General features: G+C 43.3%; 1 protein-coding gene across 2 annotated transcripts; it reads right to left on the bottom strand.

Annotated features, from left to right (window-relative positions):
• Positions 1-1,526: 1,526 nt before the first annotated feature.
• Positions 1,527-21,123, bottom strand: LOC138616168 (neuropilin and tolloid-like protein 2). Of its 2 annotated transcripts, none has more exons than XM_069690286.1 (10): positions 20,654-21,123; positions 16,756-16,812; positions 16,355-16,498; positions 13,437-13,685; positions 12,417-12,464; positions 11,748-11,875; positions 8,321-8,549; positions 4,782-4,895; positions 4,548-4,678; positions 1,527-3,424 (listed from the first exon to the last, which is right to left on the bottom strand). In XM_069690286.1, the coding sequence occupies exons 1-10, from the start codon at positions 20,661-20,663 to the stop codon at positions 2,675-2,677; spliced, it is 1,860 nt and encodes a 619-aa protein (XP_069546387.1). In that variant the 5' UTR covers positions 20,664-21,123; the 3' UTR covers positions 1,527-2,674. The 2 variants fall into 2 exon arrangements, with proteins under 2 accessions (XP_069546387.1, XP_069546386.1); XM_069690285.1 differs by lacking the exon at positions 20,654-21,123 and adding an exon at positions 19,101-20,401.
• Positions 21,124-21,629: the final 506 nt, after the last annotated feature.

Genomic DNA, 21,629 nt, shown 5'->3' with positions numbered 1-21,629 from the left:
CAAATGGTTTTCCTCTCCCCGATCTGGGACTCTTTGAAAGACAAGATGTGTTTAGTACGTATAAATCACAAATTTTAAAGCCTATAAAGATCTTAATGAAGATTTCCCACCGAGTGTAATAGCTAATAATGTATATATATGTATATGCACCTGTCACCATATATGACCTTATATTATATGTTGACAAGTGAAGATAGAACCTGTGAATTTCAGATATAGGCTATTACAATTAAATATCTGGCTACTTTTGACAGAGTAATTGTAACTATCTTGAGCTAATGTTTTGAATTATTTTATTTAAATGAATGCTGACAGATCGTATTTGCCACGTACCTTCATGTATCAGTCTCGGTGAGATGTGGACATTTATTTGCAGTCAAGTTGTCATTATTTATCTGTCTGACAAATGCAAATGTTGTTGTCAATTTTCCTGAAGTGTGGAGAAACAGTTCTTCATGTTGAGACTGCTGTTGGTTTTTATGAACAGATGAATTGGATGAGAGCAGTCTGTCTGCAGGTGGCGCTGTTCTGTTACTATTACCTCTGAGTGATGTTTGTGTGTTTGAGCAGCCTGTGTGGGATTATTGCTGCAAAAATAGACGTTAACCTTTCAATTCCAGGTAAACCACACAATATCTTCTTATATAATTCCTCAGCTAATCATGTACATTGTACAAAGCAATAATGAAATAGTTACAGCCATGAAAAAAGTGCTGCATAATATATATTCAAAAATTGAATTTCATTGTTGGTGCACTCTTCATAAATAGAGATTTTCATTCTACGTTATTTCTGAGATTTTAACCCATAAAAGCTTCTGCTCGCCAATATCTGACATCATTCCAGAATAATACAGATTATTATCATCTCGACTACCTTGAGACTCCTGTGACTACATGCGTTGGTGTCACTGAGAGCCACATCACCAGCGCCGTTATGCATGTGGCCATGAGTATTTCAAGGTCACATATTTTAAAAAGATGCCCCGAGCCTCCGACAGAGCAAATGCATCATGACAGCTGAGGAAAGGGTGAGGGGAACGTGTGCGGGGAACGTGTGCGGGGAACGTGTGAGGGGAACGTGTGCGGGGAACGTGTGAGGGGAACGTGTGCGGGGAACGTGTGCGGGGAACGTGAGGGGAACGTGTGAGGGGAACGTGTGAGGGGAACGTGTGAGGGGAACGTGTGCGTGACCGACAAACTGCAGAAATGCTGCAGATTCATTAAACTTGTTTAATGATTGACATTCAGGAGGAACTTCATGGTTTATATCTAAAAAGCACAATAGATCAAACTGTAACAGGAATATTCAGCCTTCAATCCTGTATGTTCAACCTAAACCAGAGTTTCATATAATTCTGTGAATAATTATGCCTAAAGCGCCTGCATATTAATATCCAGCACTTTGACTTGTCTGCTTCTGAACTAGCTGCATGTCACAGTGTGTCTCACCTTGACCGGACATCTCCGGCCGCTGCCATCTTTGTTTCTTGGTTCCAGTGAACAGACAAAGGCCCAAACAGGAAGGTGAGTAAGCTCTCATTTAATTCAACAGAATGAAATTATACAACCAGTGGTTAAAATCATAAACGAGTCCCATATAGGCTACATGTCTGTCACTTCAGGGAAACAGGTTGTGCTTGTTTTACACACTCGATTCATGGGGGGTGGGGGGGGGGGACTGAGAAATTACATGTTCTCCTAGTCAGGGTGGGGTTTGAGAGTGGGATGGTTGCTATCTTGATTCAGTCCGAGTCTCACAACCAAACATTTCATATCCCATAAATGAACACTCATATCCTGAATCCTCATAAAACTCAGAGCAGAAATGGTCTTTTTTCTCCTCCCTGTATTTCTTACCAACATAAGAGTCTCTTCATGTGCTCTTCCTGAGGAGAGACTGACTGGAGCCTACCTTCTGTATTTGTGAGGTAACCATGAAAACTACATAATTATCATAGCAATATCACATCGTTATCTTTATTATCATCATCATCATATTTCCTTGATCGTCGTTGACAACAGTAACTTCCTCGTGACAACATGTCATCTCCATAAAATCATGAGCAACAGTTGAAAAAGATTAAAGAGTTAAAAGCCAAGCGTCGTCATGAGGCTGGATATATACTGGTTTGAACAGTACAGGACACTGACAAAAATAAAGACTCAAATAAATTATTAGAAGACGCACTATAGATTATATATCTTATATCTGTGCATGGCAGGTGAGTAAATGTAAAAAGTCAGTCTGTGACATCTCGCTGTCTCTCTCTGTATCTGAGTGGTTTTTGTTGTCACCAAACAGAGAGAAGTCTGAGTCTGCATGCCAGAACGTTCTCCTACGAGTCTGATGGAAGGAGAGATTTAATGACCGGAGGAGAGAGACGACGTCTCCACACGTCCTTCAATCTGAATCCTTCAGTATCCCGAAGAGGACCAGAGGTTTCGCTCTGTTTATTTTCTTCTTCTGGTGCCTCAGTTCTCGTTTTTCCCAAACCGCCACATGAGAATGAGACGAGTCCTTAAGTGTTCACCCACAAAACTGTTGATGGTGCTTGAAGACCGATGGTAGAAGAGGAAACAGGAGTTTGTCCTCCTGTCTTCTCTTCTGTCGATGAGTGAACTGTAAAGTCTGGGCTGCATTCCCTTCCCTGTGTTCCTCCCTCCTCGTCCATCTAGAAGTCCATGGACATGGAGCGCTGCTGTGGGTCAACTATGTTGGTGCTGTTACGAGCACTGTTGCCACGGACACTGAGGGTCCCGCAGGCTCCTGCCATCCCACCGCCGATACCTCCAGCGATGCCACTAGGACCTGCCATGCCCACCCCTCCTGACATCCCCATCCCTCCTGACATCCCCATCCCACCAGCCATCGCCATTCCTCCTGTTATCCCCACCGCTCCTCCGATCCCTCCTCCTGCGATCCCCGATGGTCCCCCTCCTCCCATCGCTCCTCCCCCCGTGGCTCCTCCTCCCACTCCGCCGCGCCCGTAAATCTCACACGGCATCTCCTCTGTGACGCGGTCCTCGATGACCTGCTGGTCGCAGTCGTGAGTCTGTGAGTGCTGCTTGTAGCCGTAGCAGCTCTTCTTGTAGCTGGCGGTGGAGTTGAACGTCTTCATGGGTGGAGGCTTGGAGAAGTCGTTGTGGTAGGACAGCTCCATGGAGCTCAGGGTGGTGCGGCTGTGCTTCATACTCCCTCCACCGGTTCCCACAGAGGCCTGTGAACCGCAGTGGTGCTCGTGGACGCAGCGGGACATGGTGGAGGAGCGCCGCAGCTTATGGAAGCTGTCCATCTCCTCGGAGAGGTCGGCTAAGTCCGAGGAGATCTCCTTGTCACGTAGGGAGAAGAGCTCGTAGTGGGGCGGGTCGAAGACCTCCTGGAACCCAGCCTTGTTGAAAACACCAGGCCGCCGAGCTACAACCTTGAAGACAGGAAGATCCATTCAGACTTTTACACTTCAGTGAATAGCAGGTCAATAATTTTACACCATGATCTGAGTATATATCAAGACAACAGAAGGAATGACCCCTTGAAGACTTAAAACTGTGGGAAAATACAATAAATGCGCTAAACGCCTGTTTTCTCAGCTTCTTACTATGAAACAAAAGTTTTCCCAAAGTCAGAACATCTTCAGGTGTCTGACGAACATAATGCCTGCTGATTTTAGATTTTAGAAACATGGGGCGATGTCAGACAATAGATTTAGCCCATTTTTACGATTTTAATCGTGGGAACACACACACCCGACGACGAAGAAGCAGGACCGCTCACTTGCCGTTTATACTGAACAATTTCAGAGTGGTGATTCCAGATTTCATAGAAACTGGCATTATTTATGGTTGGAAATCAGGGAGACTCTGATCCCGTTGCTAACATTAAGATTATGTCTGTAAAGCCCCTCACACTGCAGGATCATTTGGACAGATGATCCTCCCAATAAATGAGGCGAATCGGACCCAAATTATACCCAATTATCCTCTTCTAGTGTGGAGTCAGCTTCAGGATGTTTTTCTACAAACTTTACGTGTTGCTTATTCAGCTGTAAATATTTCTTGTGACAGAAAGATACACAAGAACATTTCCAACCCAAAACAAGGACTTAAAACAGCTTGTATATGTTGCACACACTGTACCTGGCTTTTTTGAGTTTGGTGCCATATATTTTGTATGAATGAATAATCCATATCTAAAACATGAGCTGCTCGGTCTCAAAAACACAGCTCTTCTTTCTAGAGTGACCATATTGCAGAATTTTCCGCAGTCAGAGACACCTCTTTTCTCTACCTTCTTCAAAACAGCCGTAAAGACATGCGTATTGAGTAAGGAGTGGAATTGTGAGAAATCACAGACTGAAGTAAAAAAGAGAAAGAAAGGAAGAAAGGAATGTTAAACCAAAAAAATGTTATACCTTGAAACTACATTTTCTCTGATATTCTGGATTATTACTGTCTCCACTTGCCCCTGACTGGTCTGTTATCCCACTATCTCTGTCCTGCAGAGCAAAAGCTCAACCACAACTAAAATCTCATCCAAGGATGAGGTACCTTTTTCCTCGGCTGCTTCATCTGGACCAGAATGGAGATGATAAGAAGAACAAGAACAATGCCTGATGAGACACCGATGACTGTGCCATGGGTCTTAGTGATCTGATGGAAGAGCCCCTTAGATTGCTTCTCTGAAGGAGGAGAGAACAAGAAAAATAAAGTAAAGGAAAATGACAGAAGGAAATCCTAATAATAACCTTCACTGGGAATACTTGGCAGAAAGAAGATGGTCACCTTTGCAGTGGTTTTCGTCCCATGGATAGACACAGTTCTGGACCCCGTTGCACACCAGGGAGTTGTTAATGCACATGTTGCTGTGGCAGAAGAACGTGTTGGCTGTACAGGGAGCTGCAGGCAAAAGACAATACGCAGAGATAATGGAATTTAGAAAAAACAACAACAACCGAAGAACATCGGTCCAATAGTGCTGAGTAAAAGATGACGACACTGTGAAAAGGACCAGAAGCTATTTTGATGATAATAACAATAAAGACAATAAAAGAACAATAATTTGGCTGTAGAAATCTGCAGAGGCCTGTAATACAAGATAAAATGTTCTATTATTTCATGAAACAATAGAGCTCTAATGGAGACACGGGGCCATACATCATCATTTCCTGCAGACACAAAATCGGGGAGGGGGAGGGGGGGTAGATGGCAGCTTCACTGAACTGCAGACTTCATGTCAGCGGAGTCTAAGAAGCAGGAGACAGGGTGTGGGGGTGGGGTTGGAAAACTATACGAGCGATCAGGAAGATAAATCTAGAGAAGATGAAAAGAAAGGAAGGGGTGGAGGTGGTGGTGGAGGTGGTGGTGGTGGTAGAAATGGCTTCACGGGGTGCAGGTGGTCAGGCAGGCTCCAGGAGACACATAACATCAAAGTGACTGTTAGCGTATGAAGGCTGTGGCAGCAGAGACAGAGATGACTGGTAATTGATGCTGGCTGCTGCTCGGCTCTGGAGATCGATGCGCTGCCAGTCAGGAGGAAGAGCTGACTGGCGGAGGGAAGATGCAGATGCTTTGGTATCGATATAGACAGTTTGGAGCTGCAGCAAAAAGCTTCTTCTTATCTGCCAAATGTGTGACATGTGGTGTGGAGGCTGGTTGAAAAGCAGTGACACAACAGTTACCTACAGTGTAATTGTTTTCATCAGGCCTGAAGAATCGTGCAGCAGGAAGGCAGAAAGAAATCTACCACTAATCATTTAACACTCCTTGTTATTTTTCTGCTTTAAGAGACGGGACTGCAGAACACAAACCTCCCACATAACATGTTTGATCTGAGTCAGAAAAGTAAGACATCTCATGACGAGCAACCTAAGAGGGATTCCTTTTCTACGGTGGACAGACTTGTAACAGGGAGTACGCTGAACTAGCAACAGTACAGTTATAATATGGGAAATCAGAGATGACATGATTACAAACATATATAAAGAGCAATGATCCGGGAGAACGTTAAGGAACCTCTAGGAGCCTCCAAACCAGGGAGAGAAGTCCTCTCTACCACAAAGGCTGAATCAAAGCCACCATGCTTTCCTTTTTTTTTTTTTTTTTCCATTACCAGCGTCAGAAAAGGAGGATCGTGTCCAGAAAATCCATCCAAAATGGTGCTCACACAGATCAACTTGACCCCCCACCACACAGCACAGCTCACATCCAGCCTCTCTGCCTCTGATGGCTTGTTCACTTCTCCGAACCGTCCCTTCCTCGCCCCCATGACAGAAATGTTCCTTTTTCTTTTTCACGTCACACACAGGCTCAGCAGCTGCACACACACACTCTCTCCGAGTCTTTATCACCGCTGAAACAGACTTCGGTTTGCTCCACTAGCCTCAGCCCTGCTCCGAGGTCCGCTGTGATGAGAGCGCTGAGCCCCTGCTGCCTTCGCCCCCCCTCGGTTCCTCAGCCTCTGGGTTGAGGAACTTTGACAAAAAGGGCATGTATATAGGCATGTATGCGAGGTGGAGTATGAAAGAGAGTGTGTGCATTGGAGCGTCCTCCCCATCCATCTCCCGTGACACCGCGATCACATCCAAACCGTTTATATGGCTCCCGCCTTCAAAACGCAGCTCGTCAGAGGGTGTCGACAACGCTTCCCCCTCCCAACACACACACACACGCACACGCACACACACACACACACACACACACACATACACATACACATATATATTTTATGTTGTTCTGTGAGTGACAAAGATGAATGGTTCCCTCTGACCTCCAAGTAAACTTTGAACCAGTCGCTGACTCTGACCAAATAAAGTTTGGGAGTTATTCGAGAGTCTCAGGACTTCTCTGCGATTAACTGTGTGATCAGAATTAATGAGGATCCAAATGGTCGTAAGGACTCTGAGTAAAAAAAAAACACCCTTGCTGAATTTAAAAGCCATTAAGTTCTGACTGCAGTGGTTATGGGTTTGCTGATGAAAACAACATTAGCATTCACCCAGGGTCTGGGAAGTGTGCAGGAGAATGTGGCAATTAATATCTCAGTCTATTCAGGCATTTAATGAAAATATTACCGTGTGCTAACAGAAAAAAACTTTGTCTGAATGGAAACTTCTGACACTTTGATGTGCAACCTTTAGCTACATTAAAGTGCCTTGTCCTTCAAAAATGATGAAGCTGAGGGTAAAATTACTGGTAGATCCATTAATCCGCCTCAGCTTTTCTTTTCTCAAAAATTTAGAAATAAATCACTATTGTCCGGTTGTACGTGACCTATAATAAGTACAACAGGGCGAGGCTGTGACATGCATATTAAGAAATGATTAGATTCTTTCAGTTATTCAGAAAATGCTGGAGTAAATAATTGGTTTTCTCGTATCTGTGCTCTAAACATTGCTCAGTGTAATTAGCTTTCCTCGCTGAAATGGCACTTCAGTGTCTGTTAGTGATGCAAACTGAAAGCAGGACCTCATAAATCAACTGTTTGTGTCTGTGTGGATGATGGAGAGGCTGCGAGGTTCAGGATGTTACTGAAAAGTAATGACATATGATACCTTACCTCTTCCTTTATGAAGAGTTACACAGTAATAAGGGACATCTTAATACATCAACGCACATTCAGATCAAAGTGCCACGAGGACATGGAGCGAATCTACACCTGTCCTTCATCTACTCAACAGATAATACAGCAGAACTGTATGATTTTGACTCGGGCCCTATTTGCAGTTATTAATTGTCAATGTAATACCGACCAAATGATAAAAAAAAAACAGCTCAACATCAATCACTTTGATCAGTTATTTTCTACAGAGAACCTTAAAGTGCAAAACAATGACACCGCATCAACCTAGCTTGAGTTTTTCTGTTTTGTTCCCATAATGTTCTGCTTAATGGCAGGATTACGTGGTCTATAATATTCTTAGGTTTGTTTTCATAACATTGTCAGAATATTATGCCATCGTTTTTTCAAATGTGTTCAGTAGCAAGTAGGATAACGAGCTCTAAAAACATTAGACAAATGTTTTATGGTGACACTATGGTGAAATGTTTTTTTTTTTAGATATTTTCAGAATGTTTTCAGAAAACGTTATTCTATCTTTAAGAAGAACATTCTGGGGACAAAAAACAAACTTCCCACTGAAAACATTTAAAGAACGCTGCATCATTTCTCGTTGGGAAACCTGAGTTAGAAAGGCTTGAAAACATCACTACGATTAGCCTTAAGGATGACTCATATGACCAGATGAGCATGTGACTCATCTGGACTTAAATATGACTTAAATGAGTATTTAACAATAATGGTATTGTTAAATACTGGCACTTACGGTCAATAAATGAGGTGAAGAGCATGCGGAATCGGCTGAGTCGGCTCTTCTCATCAGCCCACATCCGCACGACTCCCACGCCGTTATCCAGCATCACGTCGTTGGCCACCGTGCTACAGAACTTGGCCTTGAGGTTCTCGATGGCGCTGCTGCCGTCGTACACGGCCACGAAGTTCTTCTTGCACTCGTTGGAGTGCTCCATCTGGTAGTCTATGAAGCGCAGGTAGATCTGCAGACAGACGGGAGATGGAGGAAGATTCAATTTACAGCCTCACATCACCTCAGCTGTCGAACCATTATCAACAACTGTACTTTTTATAAGGGCGTGAAAATGAAATCAGTAAAGCAAATATATGCGCACATTTTCAGACACTGATAATGAAGACAACAGAATTAGATTAGCGTATAACCCTTTGAGTGATTCTCGGAAACCTCTTCTGCAGAGTATGTTGCCATGGGAACAGGATAAACCGCGTTAAAGAATGGAAAGAAGATGCATTCAAATTACCAAAGTGAATTTAATTTGAAGTTGTTATACATTCCTTTACAAGTAAGTGTTTACTTTGAAAAGCCAATCTGAAATATGTGTGGTGGTGCTGCCGGCTCTGTCTCCCTCGCTCTCCTGTCTTCTCATCACTGTGCCTTTCTTCAGAGAACGCTGCAGGGACGGAGGGCATGTGAGCTGAACCTGCACCTCCTCCCCAAATGAAAGAGTTCGCCCTCAGAGTGAAAACCTAGTGGTGTGTTCATCCGCTTCTTGTCAACTTAAAAAGTCTGAATTTTCCAAGTTTTCCACCAAGAAGGTGTGATCAAACAGGCGGCAGAAAAACGTATGTCATATTTCACAAGCTTATGATTTGATGTGGATCGATGGGTCGGACTGAAAACCGGACTGCAATACACCAGTTTGTCCTTCAAGGTGAAAAGCATTTATTTTCAAGCCTCTGATTTTTTACCAAAAAATCAGACCTTGTCATAGCACACAGCACAAGTTTAAATAATACCAAGAATGATAAGCCATTCAAATGAGTGAGGATGTTAAACAGGGGCCTGGCAGGGAATAATGCAGAAAACAATTTTTGACTATTTTATTGTTTTTCTTTCACTATTTGTATAATAATATAATATATAATATTTATAATAATATAATAATTCCTCTGCTTTTCTTACATGTCAAAATGCCTGCGGTTGAAAAGGCAGAGCGAGATACAAGTTGAGTTCAGATTGTGTTCTGTTTTTACGGGAAACGTTTTGACTTGCCTTCGGGAGATAAGTACAGGTGTTGCCAGTAACATTCATGCTGTCCCAACAGGCCACGCCAGGGAACATGAACCATACCATGACCGAACTGAAGACGCTACACTGAATTCAGCCATTTGTTTTATTATTTATTTGTGTCTTTTTTTGACTGTGACATGTAAAAAAAAAAATAAGAACATATGTTGTTCAACTTCCACTGTAGGTAATTACAAAAGTAATGTCTTTAACAACGTCTGAACCAGTCAAATCAGCAGTAATGGCATTATGAAATCTTGGTCAAAGGGGAGTAACAACTCAGGTAAAAGCTCAGCACATTCAGCAGAGCCACCAGCAGCAGCTCAGGCGCTGCTCTTGATGCTGCTGAGTGTGCTGCTCTGCTCCTTCTGCCTCGTTGAGCTCCTTTCTGGACAGATAGATGTGCTTCTGCTAAATTCAACTTCACTGCCGCCTCACGCTGCACATGTCGGACCGGTGAAGGGACTGTGTGTGTGAAAATGTAAGGTGCTACATGTGTGACTCATGCATGAATGTTTAAAGGACATGCATACAATACTTTACATGTACACATGATTTTATAATGTGTACGGGTTATTGCTTACAGTATGCGACAGTGTATTATGTAATTTGTGACTGCGTGCCTCTGCCGTTTCATACTGAATTAGATGTGCATGAATTTGTGTGCGTTAGTGTATTGTAGCCAGTGAGCAGCAGCGCAGGAGTGTACGGATGAATCATTTAGTCATGAGGGAGACGCAGAGTAGCAATGAATCAGGGCTGGCCAGGTTATGGTTGTAATATCAAGGAGATCTCTGATATCCAGATATAAATATCAGAACTCATCACTGAGCCTTCACCGTTTGCTTGGAAATGTATTTGTGAATCTCCACGGCCATACTTTATGAATAAAATTTGCCTGCACTGCTTTTTCCCATGCTGCCTATCTGTGAATTTGTACTGCTGTTTACAGACCACTGGAGGAGTCGTTCTCAATGACGGGAACACACGATGCTGCTGCTGTGTCTGCATTAATAGAAAATATTTAAATCTGGAAAAGCACTTACTGACATATACAGCTGTGTGTGTTTACTCAGTTACTTTCCTTGCAACAGAGCATGTCTGTTGAAAATGATTTCCCAGTGACACAAAAGCTTATGATAGAAAGAAATGCTGTGACCTGAAGGATCTCCAGACTTTTTCTGAGAGGAGAATAAATTCATTAAGCAGGTTGATACTAAAACTCTCCACCGAAATCTGCACTGACATCACATTTTGCTATCACTGCAGAAGTACCAAACAATAGTGATGCAAAGATGGAGGGCATCATTAAGGTGAAGTGGAGAAGCAACTGTACTGACAGAAAGGGGAGCACTCTGAACTGAATGACCGTACGGAGGATGAATTTAGACTTTGTTTAAATTTAGAGCAGCACTACACTTCAACTATGTTCATGTTGCAAATATTCATGGTTAAATTCTACATTATTTCCCCTCAGATTTGGATGAATATTCATACACTATCTATTTAGGGACTGGCTGAATGTGATGATATTTTCTATTTATTTCATGTGGTCCGGCTCAGACAGTTTTTATTATTATTATTATTTTTTTTACCATTTACATAGTTTAGAATAATTAGAAGACATTAGTGAGCAAAATACATATTTTGAGCGGTGGTGTGAGCACATCCCCGGAGCTGTTAGTATTCAGCGAGAAGGATGTGAAATAACATTTTTCAGTGACACTGAATAGTGAAATGTGAGAACATAACTGGGAGAAATGTTTCTGAGGGTTTAGATGTAAAAATTTAAAATTCCTTTAGTATTTTTCAGTCTTTCTGAGGAGCCTGTGTCACTGTCTTGTCAGTGTAACAAGAAGAGATGACAAAAAAAAAAAAAAAAAATCCTGAAATACTTTAAACCAAAATATGTTGTGAGACCGTTTAGAGATTTGTCATCTCTAAATCTATAAAGTCAAGGTGTGCATTTGTCTGGAAGAATAAAATGGTTTTGAAAAATGACTCATCTGAGCAGAAACATTGACCAAACATTGTGGTAACTTCTTGTTTGATAGAGATCATTTTGAAAGCACCACACATGAGCTGAAGGAGGATAGAAAGAAATGCGTGGCATCATTCAGAGCGCCTGACGAATACGATCCCTTGTACTGACCTTGGACTGAGGAGGAGCTCTGATAGTCCAGATACAGTCCAAAGCATCACCGGGCTTCACTCGGTCTTCCTCCTCCACCTGACTGGAGCGAATAATCCCATCCCATCCACCTATTTCAAACTGACAGTCTGAGGAGACAGACAGAGGACACGTGGAGGAGAAAGGAAGGAAGAGAAGGGTACAAAAAAATGAACAAGTTGAGAAAAGGGTCACATGAGAAAAGCAAAAATAAGAAAATAGTGCAGGAAACAGGGAGGAGGGAAAAGAAAGAGCAGAAGATAAAGAGGAAAATGGTTATGATGGGAAGAGCAGCACGACAGACAGAGGGACAGATGATGGATTTTATTGAGGAGTGGAAAGGATTTAAGGTTGAATTGAAGTGCATGGCGGATTAGGACGAAGAACAATAAGAAGACGGAGGAACAAAGGCAGGAAGACAGGGAGGGAAGAGCAGGATAAAAGAGGTGTGTGTTCCTTCATGTGCTTAAATTTGTGCATGTGCATGTCTACACATCCTTTCACTTCGTTTACAATTGTGTGCTTGTCAAGGTACATTTGCGTGTTCAGCATTCATGTCAGAGCCAGAGATAGCCCCCGGTAAGCTTCTGAGCACAGAGGAGCTCTTCAAAAAGGATCGAACACAAACCTGAGAAATACTGAAGAGCTTACCTGGGATGGGGTTTAGCAGTCCGCCCACGTGCAGATGGAAATCAGGGTCTGAAATGATAAGATTTGGGAGGCACATTACTTTCAATCCACACAGCAGGAATAGGTAAGCAGAGAACACAAGATAAGATCCCATTAAGGCAGACCAGATGAAGCAGAAAGGGTTTGTTTGAAGCCATTATCGGTCACCTGATGGGAGACACTGTTGAGTTTAGATTTTAGGAGGCTCTGAAGTTGAACTTGTGTCTAAAGAAGAGCAACAAAAACCGGAGAAGGAAGTCTATGATGTTTGGAAAATTGAAGACCCCACAGGTGACCTGTGGATATCCAGCCTGCCTAAGTTCCTTCATCTTTTACCAGTAATCAACACAAACAACACAGGCAAAGCAAAAAACAACCCACGTTTTAGGGAAGAGATGTATTCCTTGTGTCACACTGAGATCAGGTTCTCCTTTATGTTTTTATGTACTTTGTAAAAACACACCGAAACAAAACTATTGACCTTAAGTTTGGATTTCGGCCAGCGCCATCTTGCTAGTGCCGAACGGTTTGGAGCCGGTAGACACCATATTTGGGCGAGCTGGCGGGAGCGAGCGGTCGATCTGATTGGAAACCCGGCGATACTACGTCGGGCCCACCGGCAGCTGTAATATTTTCGAATTAATGACGGGATATTTTTCAGATGCACTGCCAGAAAACGAAGAAGAAGGAGTGACTTTAGCTGACAAAACCGGGATAACTCGTGGAAACATTTTGTTGACTGAGAATTTGATGAGAGAAGTTGAATGGGAGTCGATGGAGCCGGAGACTTTGTGAAGCCGGCCTCTAGTGGTACTCGGTGGTATTGCAAATTAAGGCACTTCCACATTGGCCTCACTTTTCAGACCTGGAAGCTACGTCCACTTTTATATTACAGTCTATGCATCTGACTCAAAACCTTTCATGTGTACAGAAATTAGCCTTCACAGTCCGAGGATGTGATGTGGAGTAACATTCACTGCAAATATAGTTCGGTATCTGCACCTGCAATAAAGGTGTACTTGATGCGGAAGCCGAGGCCTTCCAGCTCCTCGTCGCTGGTGAACTTGATCCACATGAAACGTCCCGTAGATGTGACAAGACCGGGATTCTTCCCCCCGCAGAATCGATCGATGAGCGGCGAGAACCCAAATGGTCCGTCGCGTATTTCGATGTGATCAAAGCGGCACTCGAACGATGGCTCGATGTAGTAATTCTTATCAAAAGCCAGCTGAATCCTTTGTCTCGGGAGAGCTTTGGCAAAACAAGGGAGAAAGAAGAGAAAGGAAACAAAGGGAGACAAATCCATGAAAAGAATCAAATAAAATCTTTCTTTTGCAGGACAAAGATAATCTGGATGGTCTTCTAAAGCATAAATTAAAAGTAGAGTCAAATAGGAGTTAATCTGGATTTCGAAGTTAAGCACTTTTGTAGGCTGTTACTTTTGAAGCTCAGCTGAGTGCGCAGAGAGCAAACTTTTTAGAAGTGGGCTCAGACTTAACTGCAGGTTACTGAGGTAACTAAATCTATTCTCATACATGGCATGTTGCTGGCTTCATCTGCCTGTTAAAGTGATGTCTTTTTGTCACTCAGCCATATCTGACTTTGTACATAAATGTTCCTTAAAGTTTTATAAAGACATGACAGGACATTTACAGAAAGAGGTACCTGGGGCAGAGAGAGAGAGAGAGAGAGAGAGAGAGAGAGAGAGAGAGAGAGAGAGAGAGAGAGAGAGAGAGAGAGAGAGAGAGAGAGAGAGATGTCACTGCTGGAGAACAGTGAGTTAACTGAGTTAAGAAGTATTAATAAGAAGAAAGATGTTTTCACATGCTGACATTCAAGTCATGATCAATGACCAAAGTGAACACAGGGCGTGTTCACTCCAGATGAGCAGGTTGTTTGTGCCTTCACATTAGAACATATTGTGTTATTAAAAGGGACTGGATACAATGAACGAAATATCTGATCTACCTTCACTTCCAAGTGAAATTCTGCCAAGATTATCTCCCACAACAGCACAACAAATTTACATAAAGTTGAAACTAGATGTTTAGTTCTCCGAGACTTTGTTGATGCTTTGATTTGTGCTTTCCAACAGCACCAAACAACGTGATTGTCTATGAACTATGACAGAATAAGCTCAATTTACACTCGCATATACAAGTCTGCAAGCAGGTGTCACACAAATGCATACGCAGATATATGTGCACACGCGTGCACACGAACAGAGACACAGTCTGATGTGTCAGCATCGCTGTCTCTGATTCTGTAAATGTGGAACTTTGCAATCACAGCACGAACTGCAGTTCGCAAGTTCATCTGTCATGCCGATCTGAATGAGCGTCTATACACTGAACGGACACAGCGCTTTAATACCATTACCACCCCGCAAACAGAGGAAGTATTTTGCAAGGGCAATTCATGGCAGCCTTGGGAGATGAATCATGCCAAATAAAGATGCTGAGGGTGAGAGGGTGGGGCTCTGACTCATATCAGGCTCGGAGGAGCTAAGCACGCCCCGTAGAGACAAAAGAGCAAGGTCAAGGCTGGTGCATATGTGTGAGCAACTGAGCTAAAACAACTAAAATGATTCTCTTTTCCCCGTCTGAATTTGTGTCACTGTTCTTGTCTTTAAATTTGTGCCTCAGTGTTCTCCCTTTTTCTGCTTCAACGAGCAGCTTGTGCGTCTGTACTTCCTGCTATGTGTGCGCTCATTCCCTGGTGTGTTGAGTCTCATTTTCTCTCTAACTTTCTATCGTGTACTCTCTCCCAAACAAACACTCACACACACACACACACACACACACACACACACACACACACACACACACACACACACACACACACACACACACACACACACACACACACACACACACACACACGACACAGCTTGACACAAAAAGGGCAGAATGTATAATCTCAATCTATTGAGCTGATAACGTCAGTGATATGACACAATCAATGAGCGTCACTAACTGCAAAATATGATCACAAAGGCATCTGATTAGCGCTTATACCAAAAGTGAGCATCTGTGTGTGTTAGTGGGGCAGAATAAAAGGCTCAACACTGGATGGATGTGAATATGACTACCGGTAATGCCATTCAAGGCCAAATAATAGCAAATGATAGGTTCCATCTGTGGTGATCCCCGACCATTACTGCTCACACCAGTGGGCCGCCTGTGATCCAGTCACGGCTTATTCATCAACAATAGGTCTGGGCCTGTTTTGTCCACAGGGGGAGCACTTGAGCCATGTCTAAAATCTATTTCCCCACCACAGCCAGGAAAGAACGAGCAGACATCTCATCTGCATGAAAGGCTGTGCTTTAACTTCACGGACAAACATTTCATCAATTGAAACACATCAACCGGGATCCAGGACTTCATCTTCAAGAACTGCTAATGATGCTTTCTGTTATGTTTCCCGTGCGTCAGGCCACAACATTACTGATGGATGTGATGTTTCTGGTAAACATTAAAGCTGACAAGGACGCCTACGATTCAGCGATATGCCACCAGAGCTCAGCTGCGTAGCAGATGTTCATCTCTTTTATGTTTCCTTCAACAACCAAATCGTCTGGCACGCTCTGCCAATAGAGATGAACGCAGCACTACTTTGATTGGGCCAGAGGTCAGGGGCTACCCACAATGCGCCAATCTCCATCATTTTCAAAGGGGCTATATCTGTGCAGTGAAACAAACTCGGGGATGGCTCATTCGCAAAATGTCAGGCTGACTGCCCGCCAGCGGAGGAACAGAAAATCAGATAGGGGCGAGGTTATAATAAAACAATGTCAGTCAGACTAATGACATTTACTGAAGGAGGCAATATGCTGAAAGGTGGGAAACTGTGTCAGCTGTCCTGGTGCTACTGAGCAGAAGATGAAGCATGTGGATGTAAAATGATCTGGCTTTTACCTTCCAGGATGTAAACACACTCCTTGTTGGGCGGGTACGTGTTCGGGTAATTTGGTGACGTGAACACCCCGCCGTTGATGTTGCGGACCCACGTGCCACAGTCGTTCTGGTTGGGGCTCTGGACGCCATGTTCGGTTGGGGGGTCTGAGAGCAGAAAGGCAGAGAAGAGAGGGGCAGATGGGGTTATTGAGTTGGGAGATCAATGAGGGAGTGATTGGAGGGAGTGGAGAGAGCGGTGGCACGAGAAAAGGAAAGAGGTGGGGGATAAAGAGGAAGGAGAGGCGGGACAGATTTGAGAAAAGAACCCCTTTTGTCCCGTGATACAAGTCGAGATAATACCTCCTTATTTAAAACTGGTTCAATACAGGTGAAACACCATGAACAAAAAAGAAGAGCCTTACCTTTAGTTCTCTGTGCCAGAGCGAAACCCTCTTCTATTAGAAAGAAGAGTATCCACGCTGCAACACAGAGATGTTACTCGTTAGTCACAGGTATGCTGTATTTATATCCTCGTCTTCAGTCAAATGGAAATCACTAAACAGCCGCTGAATAAGTATGTGGGATCTGCTGCAGTATTGATTTCACCTGCCCTTGATGAATAGCAAGTAAAATATAGATCGATACAAATTTGAAGTAAACCTGTGATTGAATTGGTCAATTTTAAAAGTGCATTGCAGAGAGAGGAGGAGAGCTGTGAGAGAAAAGATAATAATTAGGTATATATCAGGTATATATTGCAGAGGCATTTGATGAATCATCATGTAAATAACAGATAAATAAGACTGAAAGAGAGCATGAAGATGTGCAGTAAAAGTTTCCTTCTATAAAGGAAACCTTAAAGATCACTTGAGACAGGTGGGTAGCTTTATACCTACATGTGTTACACCACATTCTCCTCAAATTAATGAAATAAATACTAAGCTGCATCTAATTTTCGATAAGGCACATTTCTGAATTGTTATCATTTCTTTCATTTGGTTCTGTGATGCAGAACTCATCTCACTGAACTGGGGCTGCAACTACATCGATTTCTTCCCCTGTTGAATTCTCAGCCTATTATCTTTCATATTAATTGTAATAAAATGTCAGAAAATAGTGAAAAATGCCAGATATAGTACATCTTCAAGTAGTTTTTCTGTCCTACAAAGAGCAGAAATGAAACAAGAGCATGACATTCTCGCATTCGAGAGGCTGAGACCAATGAATGTTTGTTTGCTTGGAAAAAAAACCACATTAATTTGACCATCAAAAGAGTAATTAATTTTCTGTCAGTTATTTGTTTCAGCTCTCCACTGAAGAGGCCTTAGACTTGGTTAAAAGCGCTGATTAAACTGGTACTTGCAGAAAAGTGGCAGTAGAAGCATATCTGTAGCATTGTAGTAGTTTTGGTTGCAGGAGCATGCAGATATACTGAGTGGGGGATAAAGTTAAGTGTGTGATACAGGCACCAGAACATGCAGAAGTAGTAATACTAAGATCAATAGATTCGGATGGCAGGATTAATGGTGATAGCATTAGAAATAGCTATACAGTGGGAATTGGCAAGCGGTAATAACGGTATTGCAGCAGTAGTAGTTTAAACATTGTTTCAAAGCATCAACTCTCATTGAAACCACAAGACTGTAACCTTCTAATCTGCAGCCTCCAGGCACCAGAAACACAAAGCATTAGCAAAAAAACAGGATTACAGGCTCCAAGGCTTACAGCACTGATGAGGAGACAGGCATCTGGGCAGGGTACGCTACAGACAATAAATGAAATATGTTGTACAACAACGATATCTGCTCTGAGGGCGCGCACGTTACAGCTCCTCACACTGTATGGCTCCGATAAGCCGCTGTAGACCTGATCCCCGCTGAGTTCATAATAGGTTGGCCTGCTCACAACGCCTTAGAGAGTGATCGTGAGCCTGGCACGTTACATAATGGCACCCAGGAAGGAAGGATGGAAGAGGGAGAGGGAGAGGGTCTAATGAAGAAGAATGCATGGTTAACATAAGCAATGAGCACAACTGCACGGCGGAGCACGTCTGTTTGAAATGCACACGCGTGTGGCCCCCGGGGCTCCTGGATCCTCATTACTTCTGTCTCCATTATCTTGCACTGAAGTATCGTAGGTGGAAGCACGAACTACCACGGGCACGTTTCTGGAACAGACCACCTAGACTGCTGAGCCAAATCTCAGAGATGCTGCGAGCTCTCACTGAAGCTTTTTTCACATTACAAGGCAGCAGATAGCAGGAACACTGCAAACTGCTGCTGCGGTACAGAATCTGTCATCCATTTGGTTCGTAATATGAACAAATCAGACTTTGTTAGAAACATTGTTTGTGGTTTTATCTGTGGAAGCAATAAACCAAAGGGCCACCGTGAACCGAAGAGCTCCAGTGGCAGAAATGTGTCTCAAGCCTATTAATATGTAAGTTAACTTATTAGGCAAAAGGTGCATAATTCAGGAAGGCAGTTGTAATACATGTTGTAACATTATAAACAAACAAGCTAAATCAAGTTGCAGCCACTGTCACTTGAACATCAAGAGAACGACTGTGAATGCTGATGAATTATTTAAAATTGAAAACAACAATTTACAAAAAAATGTCAATACATAGACTGAAGGCAGCGTCTTGTCTCACTGACAGCAGTTTCATCTGAGCTCTGCTCATCTCTAAGAACAAGAGGGGAAATGACTGCAGGTTGCACTCCGGCTATTCCAGGTCATGCCACTTCATTTTAACATCGTTTCTCACTTTGGCTGACAAGCCTGTTCCTCATTAGTTATGGTCTAGTGGAGGTAACTCCAAATACACACCTACACAGAAGACAATAGAATTAATAAGCCAACAATGAATGAGGTAATTCAGGATATTGCATATAAAGACACATTTACTTCGTCCTGGTCTGATGCAGTTCAAATGCAGAATTATGTGTGGTACCCGGCAGCGTAGGGATAGCCCGAAGGGAGCTACTTTAGACTAGCCTCTTTATTAATTAGGCTTATTAAAACAAACTATTATCGGTTAATTCTGCGGGTAAACAGTGTCTAATTATCTACAAACACGCAATGTTCACATATTTACCTGTTTAACACTATTAGCAGGCTAATGCATGAAGCAGCAGCAGCTCGTGAAACAACCGCTTCGCTGAACTCATCAAGAGGCGTCTCAGGCAGCCGCGCGCGGCGGCGGGCGCCTCAGGTGTTGATCGCGCGACACAGTGACTGGAGCTCGAGTCCAGCAGCGGCGGCAGCGGCAGCGCGCGCACGGGGCTGTGGTGAGTCCAGGAGAGCGGCGTCTGCCTCGGAAACTTGGGGCGCTTCTTCCGCGACAAATTGTCCCTTGTAAGTTGGAAGTAGTGAAATAACCTGCTGTCTACTTTATTGAATTTTTTTTTCTACTTAAAGAGAAACAATGGCATATATGTGCCACCAAAGCTTTCATTCCCCGGTCAGATTCATGTATCATAGGGTACAGTATCTGTGACGTTCAAGATGTGTTCACACTGGCTTTTTGGAATCACGTAATACTCCCTGGTGTTTTTTTTTTAATCGCCCCTGTATCGATTTCAAATAGTATTTAACCTTTGCCGTCCATAATAATCACGAATCAGATTTTCATTCCCGAAAGCTGGCAAACTGAGTGCCCCCCCCCAAAAAAAACCCCCTCTCTGGTTCTGGTCCCTTATTTTACATTACGCTCAAATCATTCAGCACAGTTGCATTAGGCTCCAGTGAAATAAATCCTTTGTAACTGATTACGTGTTAAAGAGGGTTAATTGCCGTTTGCCTTTAGGCCGGTTCAAACCAACCAGATCTAACCAAACCCAGGAGAACCAGTCCGGTTTGGGGAGCAGACCTGCAGATACTGGAACCAATTGGATGACAAATAATGAAACGGGAAGATTTATCACGAGAGGGTGAGTCGATACTTGTAGGCTGCAACTCCTACAATGAAACGAGATAGACGGAGGGATGTGGCAGAAAGCAGGTTGGAGCAGGTCACGTCGTACTATCTGTAAATGATATTAGGTGTCACAGTTTGAGAGGAATACAGAAAATCATTGAGGAATATTTGAATGTTCTGAAGCTCATCCATGAGTATTTTAATTTCAAGGCTTTGCTTTGATAGCCTATATAAAAAAAAAATTTAAAAAAATACACGACAATGCAAATAAAACCGTCATCTGTGCTAAAAAGACAAAAGGCTTAAAGGGAAAAAAAACCGTTTAATTAAACCTCGATTGTTTCATGGCCAAAGGCGCCGGACCGTGACGCGCACCGTGGACGCTCGTGTACACAACTCACCTCTGTGCATTTCCTCTCACGGTGTGATTCCAAACCCAAAAGCACCTTTCTAAAAACGCCCTCCTATTCTGTCCATCGTGGAGGTCCACGAGGCTCTTCACAAAATCCAACTTTTCTCCGACAACAGTAAATCCATTACGCGGAGCCGCGCTCCAACACCCAGCTCTTCTTCAGTCGGCGATCCCGCTGCGTGTGCTGCAAAGATGAAGACTGCTGCGAGCCTTTTCAGCCGCCCGTCATCACAGCAACAGCCGCTTTCAGTTGGACCACGGTGGAGACGGCATGTGCGGGATCCAGCTGGGCTCACGCGCTCGGAGAGGTAGGTATCCAAAAGACGCAGACGGATGGATGATGGAGAGCCGATGATGGAGAGGATTTGAGGGAGAGTACGGAGGAGGAGGAAGAGGAGCAGGAGGAGAAGAGTCAGTCCATGCCTGCTCTCCGTCCGTGTCTGAACTAAGAAATGTTCCTGAACGAGGCTCATTTAAGCCGTGGGAGCTGCTTACATCAATGAGTGGCTTGTCATGAGCATCATCAAGCAAGACACAACCAAGATGTCACGTTTCCGGTCTTTCAGAATAAAACTTTACGAGCAAACTTCTTGCAACTTTTATGTAAAAATGAGTTTGAATGTCGACACCACAATCATCAATTGTCACTCAAGAAATGAATCTGTACTCTTCTTCTGTCGTTTTGAAGGTTTAGTTGTAACTACAGAGTTCAATTAACTTGAAACCAACCTGACGCAATCTTCTATTTTTTGTTTTTACTAGGCTTTTATTTTTAAGGCTAAATTACCACGTTTCCGGTTTTGTTACGGTTCTCCACAGCTTAACACACGCACCACCTACTCCTTGCTCTAAGTCCCTCTCTCTCCATTTCTTGCGGACACACACACACACACACACACACACACACACACACACACACACACACACACACACACACACACACACACACACACACACACACACAC

This window comes from Brachyistius frenatus, unplaced genomic scaffold (assembly GCF_029030835.1).
Source record: "Brachyistius frenatus isolate BFR_SWC_R1_liver_20210118 unplaced genomic scaffold, ASM2903083v1 Contig_9, whole genome shotgun sequence".
Taxonomy (NCBI): Eukaryota; Metazoa; Chordata; class Actinopteri; family Embiotocidae; genus Brachyistius; species Brachyistius frenatus.
This window is presented reverse-complemented; position numbering and strand designations above follow the sequence as displayed.

Excerpts from the sequence above, each read along its gene's own strand:
- LOC138616168 (XM_069690285.1), bottom strand. The coding sequence starts at position 19,125 with ATGAGGAACAGGCTTGTCAGCCAAA. Across the intron at positions 13,686-16,354 it reads GTGTGTTTACATCCTGGAAG|CTCTCCCGAGACAAAGGATT; the intron begins GTAAAAGCCAGA and ends GTTTTGCCAAAG. Across the intron at positions 11,876-12,416 it reads ACTGCTAAACCCCATCCCAG|ACTGTCAGTTTGAAATAGGT; the intron begins GTAAGCTCTTCA and ends CTGTCTCCTCAG.